We start from the raw sequence: 17531 nt of genomic DNA, 5'->3' as shown, positions 1-17531 counted from the left end.
CTCCTCCTGAGTCAGTTGGTTGCTTGTAGCAAGAGGGAAAGCCCCTCCGATGTTTCCATGTCGTGAAGGCACTTTTTTGGTTGGTGGGAAACACAGCTGGGGGGAGAGTTGGGAGGAGCAGCCAGGCAGGGGCGCCTGGTCCAAGTGGACCATTCTGAGCCCTGACTTCATGAGGCATTAACAGCGGGTCTTGTTTTGTGCCTACCAGGTGACAAGCTCTGTTCTAAGTGCTTTGTAGATGCTCTTTAAAACTTGACCCAGCCCTAGGTGCTCTTATCCCCATTTTATAGATGAGAAAGCAGAGGCACCGAGGTGAGGAATAACTTGGCCCCAGCCTCATAGGGTTGAGCTGGCATTGGCATCTGCCCGGTGTGTGCTCGTATGCACATACTGCCGAAGGCTGCCAAAAATCGCACGCAGCTGGCTGGGGCTGACCTTCAGTAGGATGTGCCCAGATGTAGGCTCCCTAATAGATCCTGGGGACAAGTGGGGACGTTGTCTTTTGGGAGGGGTTGCCCCAGATGATTCTGTAGTTGACAAACTCACTTTGGGGTTTGGGCAGGGTAGAAGCGGGGAACAGAAATGATCCACAGGGAATACCCTGGGATCTGTCGGAACTGGGTCATCAAGACTTTCTCCCAAGGTCCCCTGCCCACTGCCACCGGGTCAGTTCCTCCCCTAGGGTTTCCAAGGCTCCCCTTCCTTTCACAGAGTGGCTGTGGGTCCCATCGCTGACCTGCGGCTAGTCGCCGAGCCTTGTCACCACTGCACCACCAGAGCATCTCTGACCACCCTTGAGTCAGTCCTGGCTCATAGCAACCCCACGGGACAGGCAAGTACTGCCCTTGTGGGTTTTGGAGGCCAGCACTTTACGGGAGCAGAATGCCGCATCATCTCTCTCCTGTGGAGCGGCTGGTGGTGTTGAACTGCTGCCCGGTCCATCGTTCACTAGGATAAAAAGCAGGGTCCACAAAGGAGCAGCCTTGTCATGCTCAATTGAACCCAAGTGGTGTGGGAAGCGTACTTTAGATGTCTTCCCCTCCCTCTCTCCTTCCCCTCTCTCAATTTCCCGGTCTCTTCCACCCCTCTCCCCACTGCCACTTAACCCCTGCCATCCACCTGCACAGAAAAGAGGGTGAAAGAGATGTAATAGGCCCCGGAGAGTGGCTCAGGGAAGAAAGGGCTGTTTCTCTATCTTATTGCCTGAAAGACGCTGCCTCCTGGACACATGTTCCATTGTGGAAGTGATGGGCGAGGTCTTCATTGTATTTCACAGCCACAGCTCGTGGGCACTGACCAATGAGGTCGCTGGCAGCTCCAGGGCTGGACACAGGCTCCTAGAGCACTCGGCCCCGCTCTCTGTTCCAGGGGCTTAGGAGGCCCAGGTGCCGAGGGCCAGCAGCGTATTGAGGATACTGGAGGGGACTGAACTGCCTGTTAGAGTTAGCAGTGGAGATGGCTGGCTGGCTGACCAACTCTTGCAAGCCCTGGTGGTGCTGTCAGGTAAGTATTGGGCTACTGACTGTGAGGTCGCCAGTTCAAACACACCTGCTGTTCTGAAAGAGAAAGCTGAGGCTGGTGCTTTTGTCAAGGTGTATATAGCCTTGGAATCCCTATCCCATTAGGATCGGTAGCAGTGGATGAAAGCTCACCATGAGGCTTGCCAGTACCTGCCTAGAAGCCACCCCGCCATCCCATCCTTCTCCTGAGAAGGGGATTGGGCAGTGAGATGGAAGCTGTGTAGAATTACCCAATAAGCCAGGTCAGCACAGTCTTATTTGTGCTTACTTACTAATCTCTAGTGAAATAAATTCACATTTTCATCACATCAAAGATTCTGCTTCTAGCTATAGCTGGCATCTGTCTTTCAGCCCATTTCCTAAGAATCAAAGACTCCTTTTCAAGTTTACAACCCCTGACAGGGATGGAACACTCAATAAGCAAAGTAGGCACACGTGAAACTGTGCTTCCCTTGTCTAGGGGGTGCTCCTCCTCTCTGTGTGACCGAGATTGTGGGTCTCCTCTGAGGGGCTTTCTGCCCTTCTCTGTGGCCGGCCCTTCCTCCCTGTGCTGCTGCCCCCGATGCCCAGCCTTGCCTGTGCCCCTACCTCAAGCCTGCAGGAGTGGGCGGGGCGACCAGGACTGGCGGCCAGGAGCTCCATCCCGTGTCTGAAATAACAGGAAGTCCTGTCCAGTGAGGTGGTGTCTCAGCCGGGCAGCTGGCGAGGGGAGCGGGCTGAGATGATGTAGACCCAGGAGAGGTTTCCGTTTCCCTTCCCAGTTATGGCTTCTTGTGGCTTCTCACTGCACTGCATGCCCCGTTGGGTTGGGTCACACAGAAGCACTCTCTTCCGATGACCCTCAGGCCCTGGCTTCCTCTTTCTTCCAGCTCTGTGGCTTGTGGCGGTGCGTTTTCAGGGGCCAAGTTCTGTTTTCAATCGAACCCCCTTGAGGAAGTCCAACATGAGCAGCAGGTGGACCAAGCTGGAATATCGCTCCTATTCCCAACCCAAGGCCCAGCCAGCTTTTGCCTGCATCAGCCTCCCTTCTTTTTAGAGCTTTTTATCCTCCAGTTATTGAAGAACCTCTGGGCCTCGGTGTCCTTGCGTGTAAAAAGTGGGGACGTGTGATTGTGTTAGGCTGGGATGTCTAGAGAAACAGAACCGGTGACCCTCGTAGATGTATAAGAAACTGCTTTCTGTCAGGAGTCAGCTTATATCAAGAAGGCATCTTGTGAAATATATAATTTTCCTCTAGTTCTTGAATGCTTCCCCCACCCCCATCATGATCCCAATTCTACCATACATATCCGGCTGGACCGGAGGATGTACACTGGTAGATAGGAACCGGAGACACAGGGAATCCAGGACAGATGAACCCTTCAGGACCAGTGCTGAGAGTGGCAAATTGGGATGGTGGAGGGAATGTGAGGGAGAAAGGGGGAACAGATTACAAGGTCTACATATAACCTCCTCCCTGGGGTTTGGACAGCAGAGAAGTGGGTGAGGGAGTCATCAGTTGATGTAAGATATGACAAAATAATAATTTATAAATTATCAAGGATTCATGGGGGAGGGGGAGCAGGGAGGGAGGGGAAAAATGAGGAACTGATACCAAGGGCTCAAGCAGAAAGCAGGTGTTTTGAGAATAATGATGGCAACATGTGTACAGGTGTGCTTGACACAATTGATGTATGTATGGATTGTGATAAAATTGTATGAGCCCCAATAAAATGATTAAAAAAAAGAAAATACACAGTTGGCTAGAAAAAAAAGAAGGCATCTTGGCGCACTTCAACTGAAGTTCTTGGGTCCGATGCTAGCTGAAGCCCTCTCCAGACTCATGGAGCTGCAGGCCGATGACCCAGAAAGGTGACGAGGGATGCAGGAAGATCGTGGGTGCAGACTCAGGTGAACCCAAGGACAGCGAAAACCTGGCAGGGCACCGGCAACTTTCCAGGTCCGGAGGTTCACTTGCAGTTGCCCCTGCAGGCAGACACAGAATCCCAGCAAGCAGGAAGGTGAAGGGTCAGAGCAGGGGCAAAGAGGGGTCCCCACTGTCTCATAAAAAGGCCACACCTCCCAGGAGGCATCATCAGGCTGTGACACGCTTGTCAGCTTGGATTATCCCACCCCTGCACAAGTGCCGCCGACATGAAATCGAACGTCTACGGTGATTAAGTGGAATTGCTTACCTATGGCTCTTCTCTTTGTATTTCCACCACACGGTTGGGTGGGACCATGCCAATGTGTGCAATACCAACTGAGGGTATTGATTGGTCTCACCATCCCACTGGGTGTATAAGTGAGCCTTCTCAGAAGCAAGAAGAGAGAATCCTGGGACCAGAAAGAAGAGCCACCAGCAGTGTGTGAGAGAGCCTTCTCTGAGTGACGGAGGCCACAGAGGTGGTACCCAAGGCCCCGGCAGCTAGATCAGGAGGCCGAGGAGCGGAGTAGTGCTGAGCCTGTGAGCTAAAGCAGAGGAGCAACTCCAAGTCCGTGAGGGAGGCTGCTGGGCGTCCTGGCCATGGAACAAGGCAGACCCCAGAGGACCAGAGAGAGACATGCCTGCCGGCATGGCTGAGAAGAAGTGCTGTGGCCAAGAGAGCTGCATCCTTCCCATTTTGTCACCTGCCCACTCCCCTAATCGGGAGTGCTGTGAGTTCTATGCAGACATGGCAACAGATCGCCAGGTCCCGGAGACAAGTAGCGTGTTGTGGGAGGAACCTTTGGTGCCAGGATAAAGAAGAATCGAGGGTATAGGCATGTCTGACCCCTACCTGGTGCCTAGTGGTCTTGGGCTGGTATGAAGTTGGATTTTCCTCCTTACGGCTGAAGTTCAAAGGTCAGACATGACCCGCCCCCCCCCCCCACATGTGTTTCTTCAGGATATGATGGTTACTTGTGGTTAAAAGATATATATTTGTAAGGCATTTGAGGGTTCACAGGTGGACATTACCCCCGTCCACTTGGAGATCTGGGTTCAATTCTTGTTCAGTGTTCCTCACAGCAACACACAGCCCCATCTGCCCTTGGAAGCCTGTGCGTTGGTGTGATGCTGAACGGGTTTTGGATGAAGCTTCCAGATGAAGATGATGAGCAAGAAAGGCCTGGCAGTCTGTCTGTGAAAACCCCACGCATTGCAGCAGTCCAGTCCACAGTTAATCGTGGAGGGTGGTTTGGATCTGGACCGGGTTCCATCCCAGTGTGCTCGAGGTCACCATGATGTGGGAGCTGACAACACAGCAACATCAATGGCTGTGTTTTCACCTTAAATGAGAAAGTAAGCTTTGAAGAGTGGTGCCTAGAACCTAGTCAGGACTTGTTCCACTTTTAAATGGGGCAAGAGAGGGGTTCAGGCTCTGTGTTAGTCTGGGTACATTCGAGAAACAAATCCACAGAAACTCATGTATAAGAGAGAGTTTTATATAAAGTGCACATCAAGAAAACATCCCAACCCAGTGCTGCCCAAGCCCACAAGTCCAACATTAGCCCTTATGTCCAACACCAATCCACAAACTCTTCCTCCATCTCACAAAATACACACTATGATGCTGACTGCAGGAGGAAAGCCGAGTCAGTGAATGTGTAAGCATCTCAGTGCTGGCAGGGTTCTCCACACAGCTGCTCCAGCACCCAGGGCTGCATCGGGGTAGGTCCATGTGGCTTCTCCTCAGGGATGTCTTGCAGGAAGTGAGCCTTGCCATTTGAAGCAGGAACTGGCTAAGGCAGCTGCACTCTGGTCTGACCATCAGAAAGCAAGAGACCCGAGGACTAGAAAGGCGAGGCTCACTGAGCCATTTATCTCTCCGCCCTTCAATTAACCCCATGTGTTTATTGGCCAGGTTGGCACAATAAACTAACTACCTCAGGCTCCATCCTAGAAGCAACTTGCCTCACCGTCCTTGATTTTATTGCCCCAACAAGCCATTCCCATATTTCCTATGCATACAATGTGACACCTGCATAGTACACACATGCGCAGAGCATAGGAAACTGACACATGAGGGGGTTACACGTTTGCTAACTATATACACACATACATGTATATGTGTGTGGGTGTATGGCATGCTTTTAGTTGTGTAGAGATAAGATACATTTTTGTTTAAGGGGAAGAAACCTCAGGAAGAGGTGGGAAAGAGAAGATTCTAGATCTCTCAGGTATTGGCAATCAAGGGTTTCAACTCTTGCCTCTGTGGAACTGCAAGCCATCACCTCTTTAATTTGTGCTGCCTTCTTCCCATGTCCCACATCTGTCTTGTGCTGTCAACGTGGTGACTACGGGATCCCTGTCCCTCTGTGGCATTGGGCCCGAGTATTACTAATGCTTTGATATTTGTACTCTCAACTTTTAGAGAAGATGCTGGCCCCATTGCTCACCCCTGCTCTCTCTGAGCTAGGTGGAACACAAGTTCTTGAGTTACCAGCCCCGGGTGGGTTTGAATTGGTGGGCATATACCCCCAGGGACTGAGCCTCCTTCCTCATGTCACACCCTTGACATCTCCTCAGACTGCAGGCCAACCTTGCTCATTAAAAACATTTCAAGTGCTTTTAAATAAGATTATCTTCACATGGTACCAAGAAGGGTCTGCTCTCTCTGGGTCCCAGAAGTTCTCATTCCTACTGTCTCAGAGATGACTATGGTAATAGTCGTTAATTGTATAGCCTTCCAGAGCTACATTTACAGGAGCTTAGGAGCAGCTGGTGGATTCGAACTGCTGACCTTTGGGTAAACAATCCACTGTACTGCCAGGGTGTCACGAACTCCTGCTACACAGAGTTTGGCAGCTTCTTTACTTAGGGTAACAGGCCATTTCCCGTGACTGGAGAGAGCACTTCTTTACACTTTATTTCTTCTCTTTTCATAGTTGTACAAGATTCCATTGTTGGGATGAACTAGAATGCCTTTGCTTTTTATTGATACACATTCCTGCTGATTGTTAAATTTTGCTGCCATGCAAACCTCTGAACACATAGGCACTAACACTGTTTAAGCACTGACACACCCAGACCGAAAGTAGCTCTATCGAGGTAGGCTTTCCCCCCAATAGCTTTTGGGAAGGAGCAGCTGACTGATTTTTGGAGCCAGGACCCTCGGTTCTTTACTTAAAGACTCAGGTAAGGTCTAGTTCAGATTTTTTTTTTTTTTTTAACATTACAGTCATTTATTTTTACTTCCCATTTCCCCCCAACCTCCCTTGGCATGCCCCTAGGTATTATGCATCCAGTGACTATCACTCTGGATTCATCTGTCCTGGATTTCATATGCAGCAAAGCAAACAAGACACAAGCAAGAAGCAAATAAATGAAGCTAACGACAATGAGTAGACAAAGCCAAGAAAAACTTCAATCGAAAAAAAACCCAAAAAAGCTGAAACCACATAAAAATGATTTCAGGGAGAGCAAACGATAAGCTATCACATTTTCACCTAACTACATCTGCCACCGTTGACTTTGAGCTCTCGCCTGATATACAACCATACCTGTATGCCACTCTACGCCTGTGAAGATGCCAGCCGTGGCAAACGCCTGAGGCAGTGCTCATCTGCACCCTACGCTCAGTATGAGCTGGAACTGATTCGACAGCCGGGTGTGGTGTGTGGGCTTTGGGTGGGGGTGGGTTGAACCCCAGATTTGATAAAAGGCAAATGTGTGGTTCTCTAACGGTACCTGGTTTTAGTCCATGAAGTTTAAGTGCATCTAGCAGGTGCCCACATCGGTCTGGGGTGCTTCCCCACTGAGTAGCTGATGATCACCTGGAGGAGTCGGTGTGGTGGGCGCCTTCTCCTCTGGGTCTGCTCTTTTCACTCGTACCTGTCACCATCATCCCCGCAGACGTGCTCTGGGGCATCAGGGCCTTATTTGCTGAGACACTTGTTTCAAGTCCCCTCTTTGGCTTCTTGATCAGCACCTTGTGCCTGAGGGTTCTCTGCTGCCTGTAGCCTCCTGCCACATCTGGCTTGGGCTGCCATTGACTGTCATTCTCTGGACAGGGTTACACACTCTCTCTGTCCTCTTTGGCCCCTGGGGAGGGGGCCTCCAGCTATGATCAAGAGGGGCCTTTAAAACAATGGCGTCTCGGTGGTCCTGGGTAGCCTCGTTCAGTATCCCAGGCCAGTAGTAGGGTGCGTCATCGTGTCCAGCTTGGAATCACAATAATTGCCCCACACAGGTTGCTCCAGGAGGGGCCCTCTGGTCCTGATCCAGAAGGTGGTACTACCATCACCCTGGCGAATTTCCCCTCCTGGTCTACCGGAAACAGTCTTCATGAGTGTAGTGCTTTCCCAGCATGGGTTCCCCAGAGCACCACCTGCAGGGTTGGTATTAGCTCTCAGAAACCTGTTGGTCCTTCCACAGCTCGAGGACCCAGATACGCATGGCAGACTCTGCTCTGAGGAGCCCGTTGCTGTGGATGACTGCTTCAAGGTGGTCCCAATGCAGAGCCCCCTGTGCACAGTGGAACAAGACCCTGCCTGACCCCGGGCCATCCTGTCGACTGGTTGTCGAGTGAAGCATTGTGATCCATAGGCTTCCCCTTAGCTCAGTGGTTCTCAACCTTCCTAATGCCGTGACCCTTTCATGCAGTTCCTCTTGTGGTGGTGACCCCCCCAAACATAAAATTATTTTCGTTGCTGCTTCATCACTGTCATGTTGCTACTGTTATGAATCAGGCCACGCCTGTGAAAGGGTTGTTCAACGCCCAGGTTGAGAACCGCTTTTTAACTGGTATTCACATGTAGTTTGCCAGGCCTTTCTTCCTAGTCTGTCTTTGCCTGGAAGCCCTGCTGAAACCTGTTCAGCATCCTATCAACACATCAGGCCCCACTGACAGGTGGGGGGTGGCTGCCCAGGACAGTCCTGGCTGAGAATCTTACCCAGGTCGCTGACACCGGAGGCACGAACTTGACTGCGGAACCCTGGGTGGCTCAGCCCATTATTAGGGCCTGAGAACCACTCTCTAGCCAAGTGCCCACCTCTCGCTGGCCTCGAAACCCCTAGGTGAGGGAGCCATGATGAACTGGTTTTTCCACTTTGGGACAGAGCACAGCTTCTCCACCTGCGGCTTTGAGAGGTCCCGTGTGCATGAGGACCTTGTTAAGAGACGCCCCCTGACATCCTGCTTCTGAGCCTCCACTTGGGGCTGCCCAGTAGGTTTGTTTGCTGTCAGACTGATGATGCCTCTAGCCTGCTGCTCCCCAGCAGTGCTGATCACCTGCTCTGACCAGACCTGCCCACATCTGGGCCGTGGTGTTGAGGGTGTGACCCCTAAGACCCCCAGGAGCCTCTTGTTGAATCAGAAAGGTAGTCTTCCAGACAGACAGATTTTCTGTGCTGGGGAAACAAGCGCTCTCCTCACACAGCACTTGCCCGTGGCATTGCAGGGCTCCTTGGGGCGCAGGAATTTAGAGCACAGGTGTTCCTCTTGTCCCCTGACCCAACCCTGTGTGTGTTTCTGTCCTGCACTTAATGCTGAACCCTCCTGTTCTGTCCTCCCGTGACCTGTGGGAATGAGCTGGCGAGGGGTGGGGAGGGGAGTCCGTCCCCAGAAGGGCTTGGGCTTGTATCAAGAGCCGGAGCTTTTGTGTTGGGGTGAAGTCCCGGAGAGTCAGGAAGAGCTGAGTTTGTGTTGGGGTAAGTAAACGAAGCCATTTGAAGTCCCGGAGAGTCAGGAAGAGCTGACTCTCTCAGGAGCTCACCGGATCTCAGAGCCAGTTAGTCTTGTTTGTTTAGCTCCCTGGCCTTGCTTGGAGAAAATCAAAGCCGGTGCAGCAGGGCTGGAATGGCTCATCGCTGGTCAAAGGAAAACAGAGCTCGGGTTGCTCTGTCAAGCCAAACCCCCTCATCCATCTTCCTTTTTTCAAGCACTTAGAACTTGGCAATGATCTCACGATGACATGTGTATTAGCCACTAGCTCCCTCGAGAAGCCACCCACCTGAGACCAGAGAGCTGGGCCTCTCATTTGCCCGTGCAGTCCTTGGGCTGGACCTCATGTCAGGTGCATAAAGCACAGCTTAATCAGTGCTTGTCACCCGGATAAGTAAAACCCACCTGTGCTCATTCCCTTGAGGACAAGTAGGAAGCCCTTCTCAGGGGTGGGCATCTTGGGTGGGTTTGGAGGGAGAGGGGCTGGGATGCCTATTTAAAAAAAAAAGTTCAACTGGCAGAAGGTCTGGGTTGGAGTCTTGGCTCTTGCCACTGGCTTACTCTAGGGCCCTCTCTGAGTCTGTTTCTCTCTGCAGAATTGCTGCCCATTTTTCCCCACCCACCCACTTTCCAGTCCTCCATGGACGAGCTAAATGAAGATGGCTTTTTAAATAGTAAAACCAAACCAAGCTCACTGCTGTGGAGCGATGCCAACTCACAGCAACTCTGTAAGACGGGCTAGAACTGCCCTGTGAATTTCTGCCCCTGCAACTCTTTAAGAGAGTGGAAAGCCCTGTCTTTCTCCCACAGAGGGGTCCGTGGTTTTGAGCTGCTGACCTTGTGGTTAGCAGCCCAACTTCCCACTAGGTCACCAGGCCTCCTTTTACACGAAGTGCTCCGCACGTGAAGAGGACCAAACCACGCTGGTCTTCCTGGCCCTTCCTCGTCTCATGAAAGTTAGGGGGCCTTGCCAGTCTCTGCCAACCCTGTGAGCAGCAGTGGCTACCTTTGCAGAGAGAACTAGGAAGTGGTCTCCCCCTCTAGGACGTCCATCTGCCCGGTGCCCTGACCACACTGGGATGTGGGGGAAAGTGTCGCCAGGACCCAGGAGAGGGCATTCCCTTCGTCCACCATTGCCCACTGGTCTTCCGGCGACCTGCTTACCACCAGATGTACCATCCATGTTTCTCTCTCCTCAGGCGGCTGCTGAAGAGTGAGCTTGGATCATTCATCACAGACTATTTCCAGGTAAGCTCGCGGGCCAGGGCACCCCCCCTACCCCCCGTTCCTGTGCACATGGGTATTTGTGTACCCCAGGGCCACCCTTCAGCACCCGGAGTTCCTGATTCTGAGCCCTACCACGCACTGGGTGGCCACGGCAGAGGAGCAGGAGCCGGCCGAGGGCCCTGCTCTCTCAAAGGTTTGGTCTCCTGCCGCCCACCCAGCTAAGTGTTTTGGCCCCAGGACCCTTTTACACTCTGAGAATGTATTGTTGATTTGGGTTCTCGTGATTCTTTTTTAAAACAAGCAAGCAGAAAGAAGTACAACCAGAATGCTCCCCAGAAGCAAGGATGATGAGATGCCGTCTCTCAGTCTCTGGACCAGGGTCTGCTTGGGGAAGTAGGAGGGGCGCACAAAAGAGGCAGACTCTTGATGGGGATGAGTTGACCCAAAACAACAACTGTGAAGATGGCTCAGAACAGGCTCTTGTTGCGTGATCCCTTGTATATACGGTCGCTGTGAGTTGGTGCTGACCCAGTGGTACCTAACAGCAATAGTTATCCATCTTCATATCTGGTGGGTATTAGATCGTGGCTATCGGGGTGTATTAGTCTGGGTACTTTGGAGAAACAAATCCACAGCAACTCATGTATAAGAGAGAGTTTTATGTAAAGAAAATGTGCATCACGAAAACATCCCAACCCAATGCTGCCCAAGCCCACAAGTCCAGCATTAACCCATTAACCCAACACCAGTCCACAAAGTCCTCCACCTCACAAAACAGAGGCAATGATGCCGACTACAGGAGGAAAGCTGAGTCAGTGAACGAATAAGCATCTCAGCACTAGCAGGGGTCTCCACACAGCTGCTCCAGCACCCAGGGCTGCATCGGGATAAATCCATGCGGCTTCTCCTTGGGGATGTCTTGTAGGAAGTCATTCTTGCAAGCTGAAGCAGGGAGCTGCTAAGGCAGCTGCATCCTGGTGCGACCATCACAAAGCAAGAGACCCGAGAACTAGAAAGGCAAGGCTCACCAAGCCATTTATCCCTCCGCCCTTCAATTAACCCCACGTGTTTATCGGCCAGGTTGGCACAATTAACTAACTCACGGGGTATGAAAGACTGAAGCAGAGAGTTAATCGTATGCCTTAATTCATTTAAAGAATAAACTCACCACCTACTGACATCAGTTATTTTTTCATGATAAGTAACCATCAACATCTGAGGAACCTGAGTCAGAAGGGTGGCATTGCTTGATATGTTTGCAGCTCTCTACTGTCTGGCTGAACGAAAGATGGCTGGAATCTTGTGCCTGCTTCGGCACTTAGCCTGCAGTGATGCTGTACAGCATGCCGCTTCAGGAGACTGTGAGCGAGAAGGTAGCAGGGTGGGTTTGCGCATGATACGGTTTTGACCATTTGGATCCCTTGAAGGCTCTGGAGGCATCCCCAAGAAATTCCAAGCCACAGGTTGAAAACTGATGCCTCTAGTGAAATCCTCTCTCCTTCCCTGAAGCACGGTAGTTAATTGGGTGTCATTATATGTGTCATTTAAACTCAAATTCAGTACCATCAAGGCAATTCTGACTCTATAGGCAGAACTGACCTGCTCTTGCGGGCAGAAAACCTCATCTTTCTCCCTCAGGCTGATAGGCGGGTTTGAGCTCCTGACCTTGCAGCACTCCAGTGCTCCTGGGTGACCTTGGGCCAAGCTCCTGCTCCTGACAGGAGCGATTGGCCCAGATGGCCTAACATCCTTTCTGCCTTAGAAATCATTCTCATGAAGCTAATGAATGCCAGGACCTAGGTCCAATCATCCCCAGATAATTTCCAATCATTGGACACAAGCCGAGTTCCAGACTCTATCCAAGTGCATGTGTGTGGGGAGGGCCAGATGGGAGTGGAGTAACTGTCTAGTGTAAGGAAAGAAGTCAATACCCCCAGCCTTTCCTCTACCTGCTGAGTAGCCTTGGGCAAGTGGCTTTACTCTTAGACCTTGTTTTTTTTTTAATGTAAAATAGGAATAAAAACAGGACCTATGTCATAAGGTCATGAAGTAGTTTACATGCAATAACACCTGTACAGCACATCGTGCTTGGTGGGGGCTGGGGGTGGGTGGGGTGGGCAGCATGGGGTAGTGGTCAGGAGTGTGGATGCGGGCTTGTAGGTACCCTCAAGGACAGCATCAAACTGCCCTGTGGCTGTCAAAGCTGTCACTCTCTACAGGAGCAGAAAGCTGCATCCTTCTCCTGAGGAGTGCCTTGTAAATTCCAACTACTGACCTTGCAGTTTGCAGCCCCGCTGTTAACCCAAAGTGGGTGATGCAGCCCCTGGAGGGGAGCGGGAATGATGCAGGGGCTACAAAAGCAGACACCTGAATTTGGTTATTGCAGGGATGGGGCTGGCAAGACGTTGACTCTTTTTTTTGGTTTTCCCCTGGGGCCAAAATTAAGGTTGGGACCCAATGTACTACCCCAGCAGGACTCCTTCGGGGCCTCCTAAGTGCTACTTAAAGGTTTATCGAATTTATCTGTGTGTGTAATCGTATTCTCAAGTAGAAAAGTAACATCAAAACGCAGTCTGTTGCTTACACCTTGGGGATGCTATTCCACATCCAAGCAGACCCTCTTGTTATCTTTTAAAGATACTTTTAAAAAGTAACCATTTAGGCAAACTATTCTAACTCACCTATTCCTACCCCCACCCTACCCCTACCCCAAGATCCAGGAAGCTTAAATTTTTACGTGCACTTTAAAAGGATCGTAAATGTCAACAAAACCCAAAGCAGTTCCTCTTATTCTGGGCCAACTGGGACCCACCAGCAGCTTGAAGTTCACTTGAGTCACGAAGTCTCGGCTGCTGGGAAGGAAGAAAGCTCTCATTCAGGGAAAAGCAAACACAAAGATTAAGAAAGAGATCATTAGTCACAAATATGATTCAGCCCCGTTGCCCTTGACTCAAAGGTCAGGCCGGCCCTTACGCTCTTTTCCCGCTGTCTCTCGTGACTGATTTTAAATCCAGTTGCAGAGAAGTGGTTTTTTAATCAGCCCCAGAATCACCGGCTGGGCTGGGCTGCCTTCTTCATTGACATTTGAAATAGACCGACTTTGGTGTGGTTTCAATTGGCTTTTAAATGTCAGTTTTCTTTTGGCATCAGGGCCACCCCAGGAGGGTTGGGGAAAGGCAGGTGGATTGGTTTGTGGGGGCAGTGGATGCTGCTTAGAAAGCATCTCAGGCACGTAAGAGACAAATTAATAAATCACTTGTTCCTGGGACCCTAATCTGAGAAACTGCCTGGGGAAGATGGAGTCTGTTTCTAGCGGTGTGGGGTGGGGACTGGTTTCACAGTTTTGAACTTTGGTTTTTCCTTACTCTAAGAGAAAGAAGGCTATTCTAGGCTCTGCCCTTTGAAATGCAGGTTTTTAAAAGTTTCACAAGGGCCCAGAGCCATTCTGTCCTTAAAAAAACAAAAACTCCCAAAGCTTATTGGTTCTCTGTTGTGCATACAAGGTGTCTGACACACAACCAAAAATAAATAAAACACTTGAATTCACTGCCGTCTGCCGAGTCTGACCCTTCAGGACAGAGTAGATCTGCCCCTGTGGGTTTCTGTAACTCTAGGGGAGAAAGCCTCATCTGTGTCCGCCGGGCCGGCTGGTGGTTTCACACTGCTGACTTTGCGGTTCGCAGCCTGGTGTGGAACCCACTACGTGACCAGGACGCTCTTGCCTAGCCCCAGAGGCCATCTTTTTTTTTTTAAGTCTTAATTAAACAAACAAACAAGAAGTCAACACGTGAAGCTATTGTTTCTCTTTCAGAAAAACAAAACAAAAATGTTTTCTTGTGAACCCGGAGGTTTACAGAGCAGATCCTTAGTTTCACATTCAAAAGTTCATACACCTTTTGTTTCTGCTCATGCACTGCAACCCCCTCAATGTAACCCCTCCGTGCAAACCCCTTTATCCCACTTCCTCCCCGCGTTTCCTGTGGACTTTGTCCTTGAGTAAATGCTGCTGTCTGATCTTAAGTGGTTATTCTAAGACTGGGGTGAGCTCATGTCCGGACCTAACAGGTGACTGAGTCTTGGGGGTCCTCCCAGTGTTTACCTGCAAAAAACGGTGTTGAGGCCCTATCTGTCCTCCTTCGGCTACGCCAGCAGGAAGGAAAAGCCAACTTCACACAACCCCAAGGCTGATGCCCGTAAGGCTGAGATCAGACATGCCGTCACCCGCCACCCTTCTTTTATCCTATTCAGATACCCACCGTTCCTCCCTGAGCACGCAACTTTACTGCTGCGTTTGATAATCTGTTGCAATAGCCACACACAGAATTTACAAGTTAACAGTTTACTACAAGTCAGGATCATAAGCCACTAAGGATACAGTCATTGATTCTTAGTAACACTGCTCCTTGGCCAGCAGGCAAGTCTCTTTCTGGGTCCTCGGCCTCTCAAGCACACGGTCTCTTGACCTCTGTCCCCGTGGGCTGGGAAGCCAGCCCTCTGCTCGCCTCCTAGCCTCCGGTCTGCTCCTCTGCTCTGCCTGATGGTCTCCGTGCTGCAGCCCCTGGAGGGGGGATCTCTGTCGCTTCAGACAGAATTGTTGAGCAAGCTTCATGGGTGGCTCTTCTTCCTTGATAGTCCTGGGATTTCTGCGCTGACTCATCCTGGTAGCCAAGGGGAGGGCCGTTGAAAGGCACCGAGCCCGTCTGTAAGTGTTACATGCACTCAGTCATTTGGTGGAGGTTACAGAATGTGGATAGAAGAGCCTGGTTAGGAAATTTCCCCTCGCCACACCAGCCGACCAGTGAGCCTGAGCTCCTTTATGAGTCCCCCCCCCCCACATTTTTCAGACATCGTCTCTTATAAAGCCATCCTGTGGTTTTCTCTTTGAAAGTGACTATCTGACCGCTTGTAAAGACAGAAAGAGTAAGCTTCAAGGAGAGTAATGAGGTGACCTGAGAGGAAAGCAGGTAGAAAAATCGTGTCTTATCTTGGTTCTGCACCGAGAAGACAGACCATTTGATCCCCCAAAGCACAGACAGATTGCCATGAGACACTGGCTGGAAAAATAGTTGACATTTCCAGTATTGATTTTTCTCCTCCCTCTGTCCTTTGGAAAGAAAATTGAAGTTTTTTAGGGTAGCTCTATATCCTTGCGACAGCATGGCGTGATAATTAGTTCCTTCTAACTTTTGACACTGATCAAGGGCCATGTCCTGCCTCTTTCCATTGCCTAATGAAGCAGTTGGGTGGTGTCGGGCACTGGTGGGTGGTGTCGGGGGCGTGGTTTGCAGAGAATACTTTCTACAATATTTTGCATCTGTTGGCTGACTGGTGTTTGCGCAAAGATTTTCTCTAAGTCCAGACATTTTTAAAATACTCTTCGGTGGAGCGGGAGTCTTGCTGGACACAGAAACTCTGTCTCCCTGAACCGGCTCCGAGTGAGTTAGTACTGAGGAACAGAGAACATAGGGCCCCACAATTGCCAGTAGGTGACAGATGACCTGGTATTGGCGGACCTGTCAGTCTTGCAGATACGAGCAGCACGTGGAAGTATACAGGGGAGCCTTTAATGACTACTCTTGCAGACAGGATGAATTTAAATTTCCATTTCCTGGCCGTCTCTGCAGGAGTCTCGGGAGAGCAGCTTCTTCTGGCTCATCGTTACCAGGGTGTGCTCAGGCAGGGCTCACAGAGAAGTGTCCCGGTCACCGTGGAGTTTGTCATTGCCGACGGTGCAGGAATGTAGATGCATCAACACCGGAGACACACAGCATGGTCTTAACTGAAACCCAGAAGGAATAGTAATGGCTTAAAGAAATGGGCCAGAATTATACCTATGCATCTGCACAAAGAATTTATCAAAAGAGGATAAAGAAGGGCAAAAATCACCCCTGTGCTTTCGAAACCCCTACAGAACAGGGGATCAGTTCCTGCGCTGTTCTGATCAGCCTGTAAGTGTCTCCAGCAGGAGGCTGGCCCTGTGCAGCATCCTTGCCGCCGATCGGTTGGCCCCCGACCAGTGCCTCGGTCAGGCAGTCCTGTCCTCCCGCACAGCGGAATGACACGCTGCCCTCGCCATGAGCAGTTGCAGTTTGAACTGTTGGGATCCATCGAGTTTGACTTTTCGGAAGATTACCAAGCCTTTCTTCCTAGTCTGTCTTAGCCTTGGAAGCTCCTGTCTGAAAGCTCTGCGGCACCATCACAATGCGCCAGGATACGCCGGCCTCCACGGACATCAAGCCTGGCCGTCTGCAAGGCACCCTGGCCAGGGATTGAACTGGAGATCACTGAGTGAACCGGGGGACGGAAGGGGGTTCCAGGCGCAAGATGGGAGCCAGTGTATAAAGGGACTATGAACAAGTGAGGTGCTGAGCGGTGTGGGAAGATGAGGGACAGGATAGAAAGGATGATCGCTTTTAAAGCGTTAGAGGTTGTATTTTAGATCTGACCGATCGTTGGAAGAAAGGCCTTGTGGGCTTGGTGAACATGAAATGCCCTAGCACAGTGGTTCTCAACCTGTGGGTCGTGACCCCTCTGGTGGTCGAACAACCCTTTCACAGGGGTTGCCTGATTCATAACAGTAGCAAAACGATAGTGATGAAGTAGCAACAAAAATAATTTTATGGTTGGGGGCTCACCACCACATGAAGAACTGTAGGAAAGGGTCGTGGCATGAGGAAGGTTGAGAGCCACTGGTCGAGAAGCATCCGCTGGCTCATTGAGAGGAAAGCAGGCTTCTCTGGAGCCTGGGAGAAGGCGGCGGGCTATTTCTGACTTCCCTCATGGGGCTGCCTTCACCCAGGGGTTACTTCTCAGCAGTCAACCATGCTTAATCCCCTCTGCAGTTACTTGCATTTTGCATGATTACTTGAACATTCTTACTGTATTTTTCTCGTATTTTGTGAGCATAAAGTGAAAACGAGACTTGACGCAGATAACCATAGGTCTCCGTGAAACTGCGGTGAGGATGAAAATCAATAGGCGTGCTGAACTGGCAGATCTTTAGCCTCGTGGGGCTGAGATTATTGCACATTCAATTGAGCAGGGAAGGGGCGGGCATGTAGGGGCAGAATGCTGAAAATGCATCACCCGAAGAAGAAGCACTCAAAGATGAGGTGTCTTTAGGGTTTTTTTATCTTCCTTGGTTCCGTGGGAGCAGAGT

The 17531-nt window shown here is 50.7% G+C and overlaps 1 protein-coding gene across 1 annotated transcript in view; it reads left to right on the top strand.

The window, feature by feature from the left end:
- The window catches only part of PRR5L (proline rich 5 like), a 97190-nt gene that overhangs the window by 44123 nt on the left and 35536 nt on the right, over positions 1 to 17531 (top strand). Inside the window, exon 4 of the mRNA XM_004708301.2 lies at positions 10345 to 10393. Coding sequence (XP_004708358.1) covers positions 10345 to 10393 — 49 coding nt within the window. The remainder of the gene's footprint in view (positions 1 to 10344; positions 10394 to 17531) is intronic.

This window comes from Echinops telfairi, unplaced genomic scaffold, assembly GCF_000313985.2.
Source record: "Echinops telfairi isolate 266 unplaced genomic scaffold, ASM31398v2 ScPeMD7_60;HRSCAF=208, whole genome shotgun sequence".
Lineage (NCBI taxonomy): Eukaryota > Metazoa > Chordata > Mammalia > Afrosoricida > Tenrecidae > Echinops > Echinops telfairi.
Note: the sequence above shows the minus strand (reverse complement) of the source record. Positions and strands in the feature narration are given on the sequence as shown.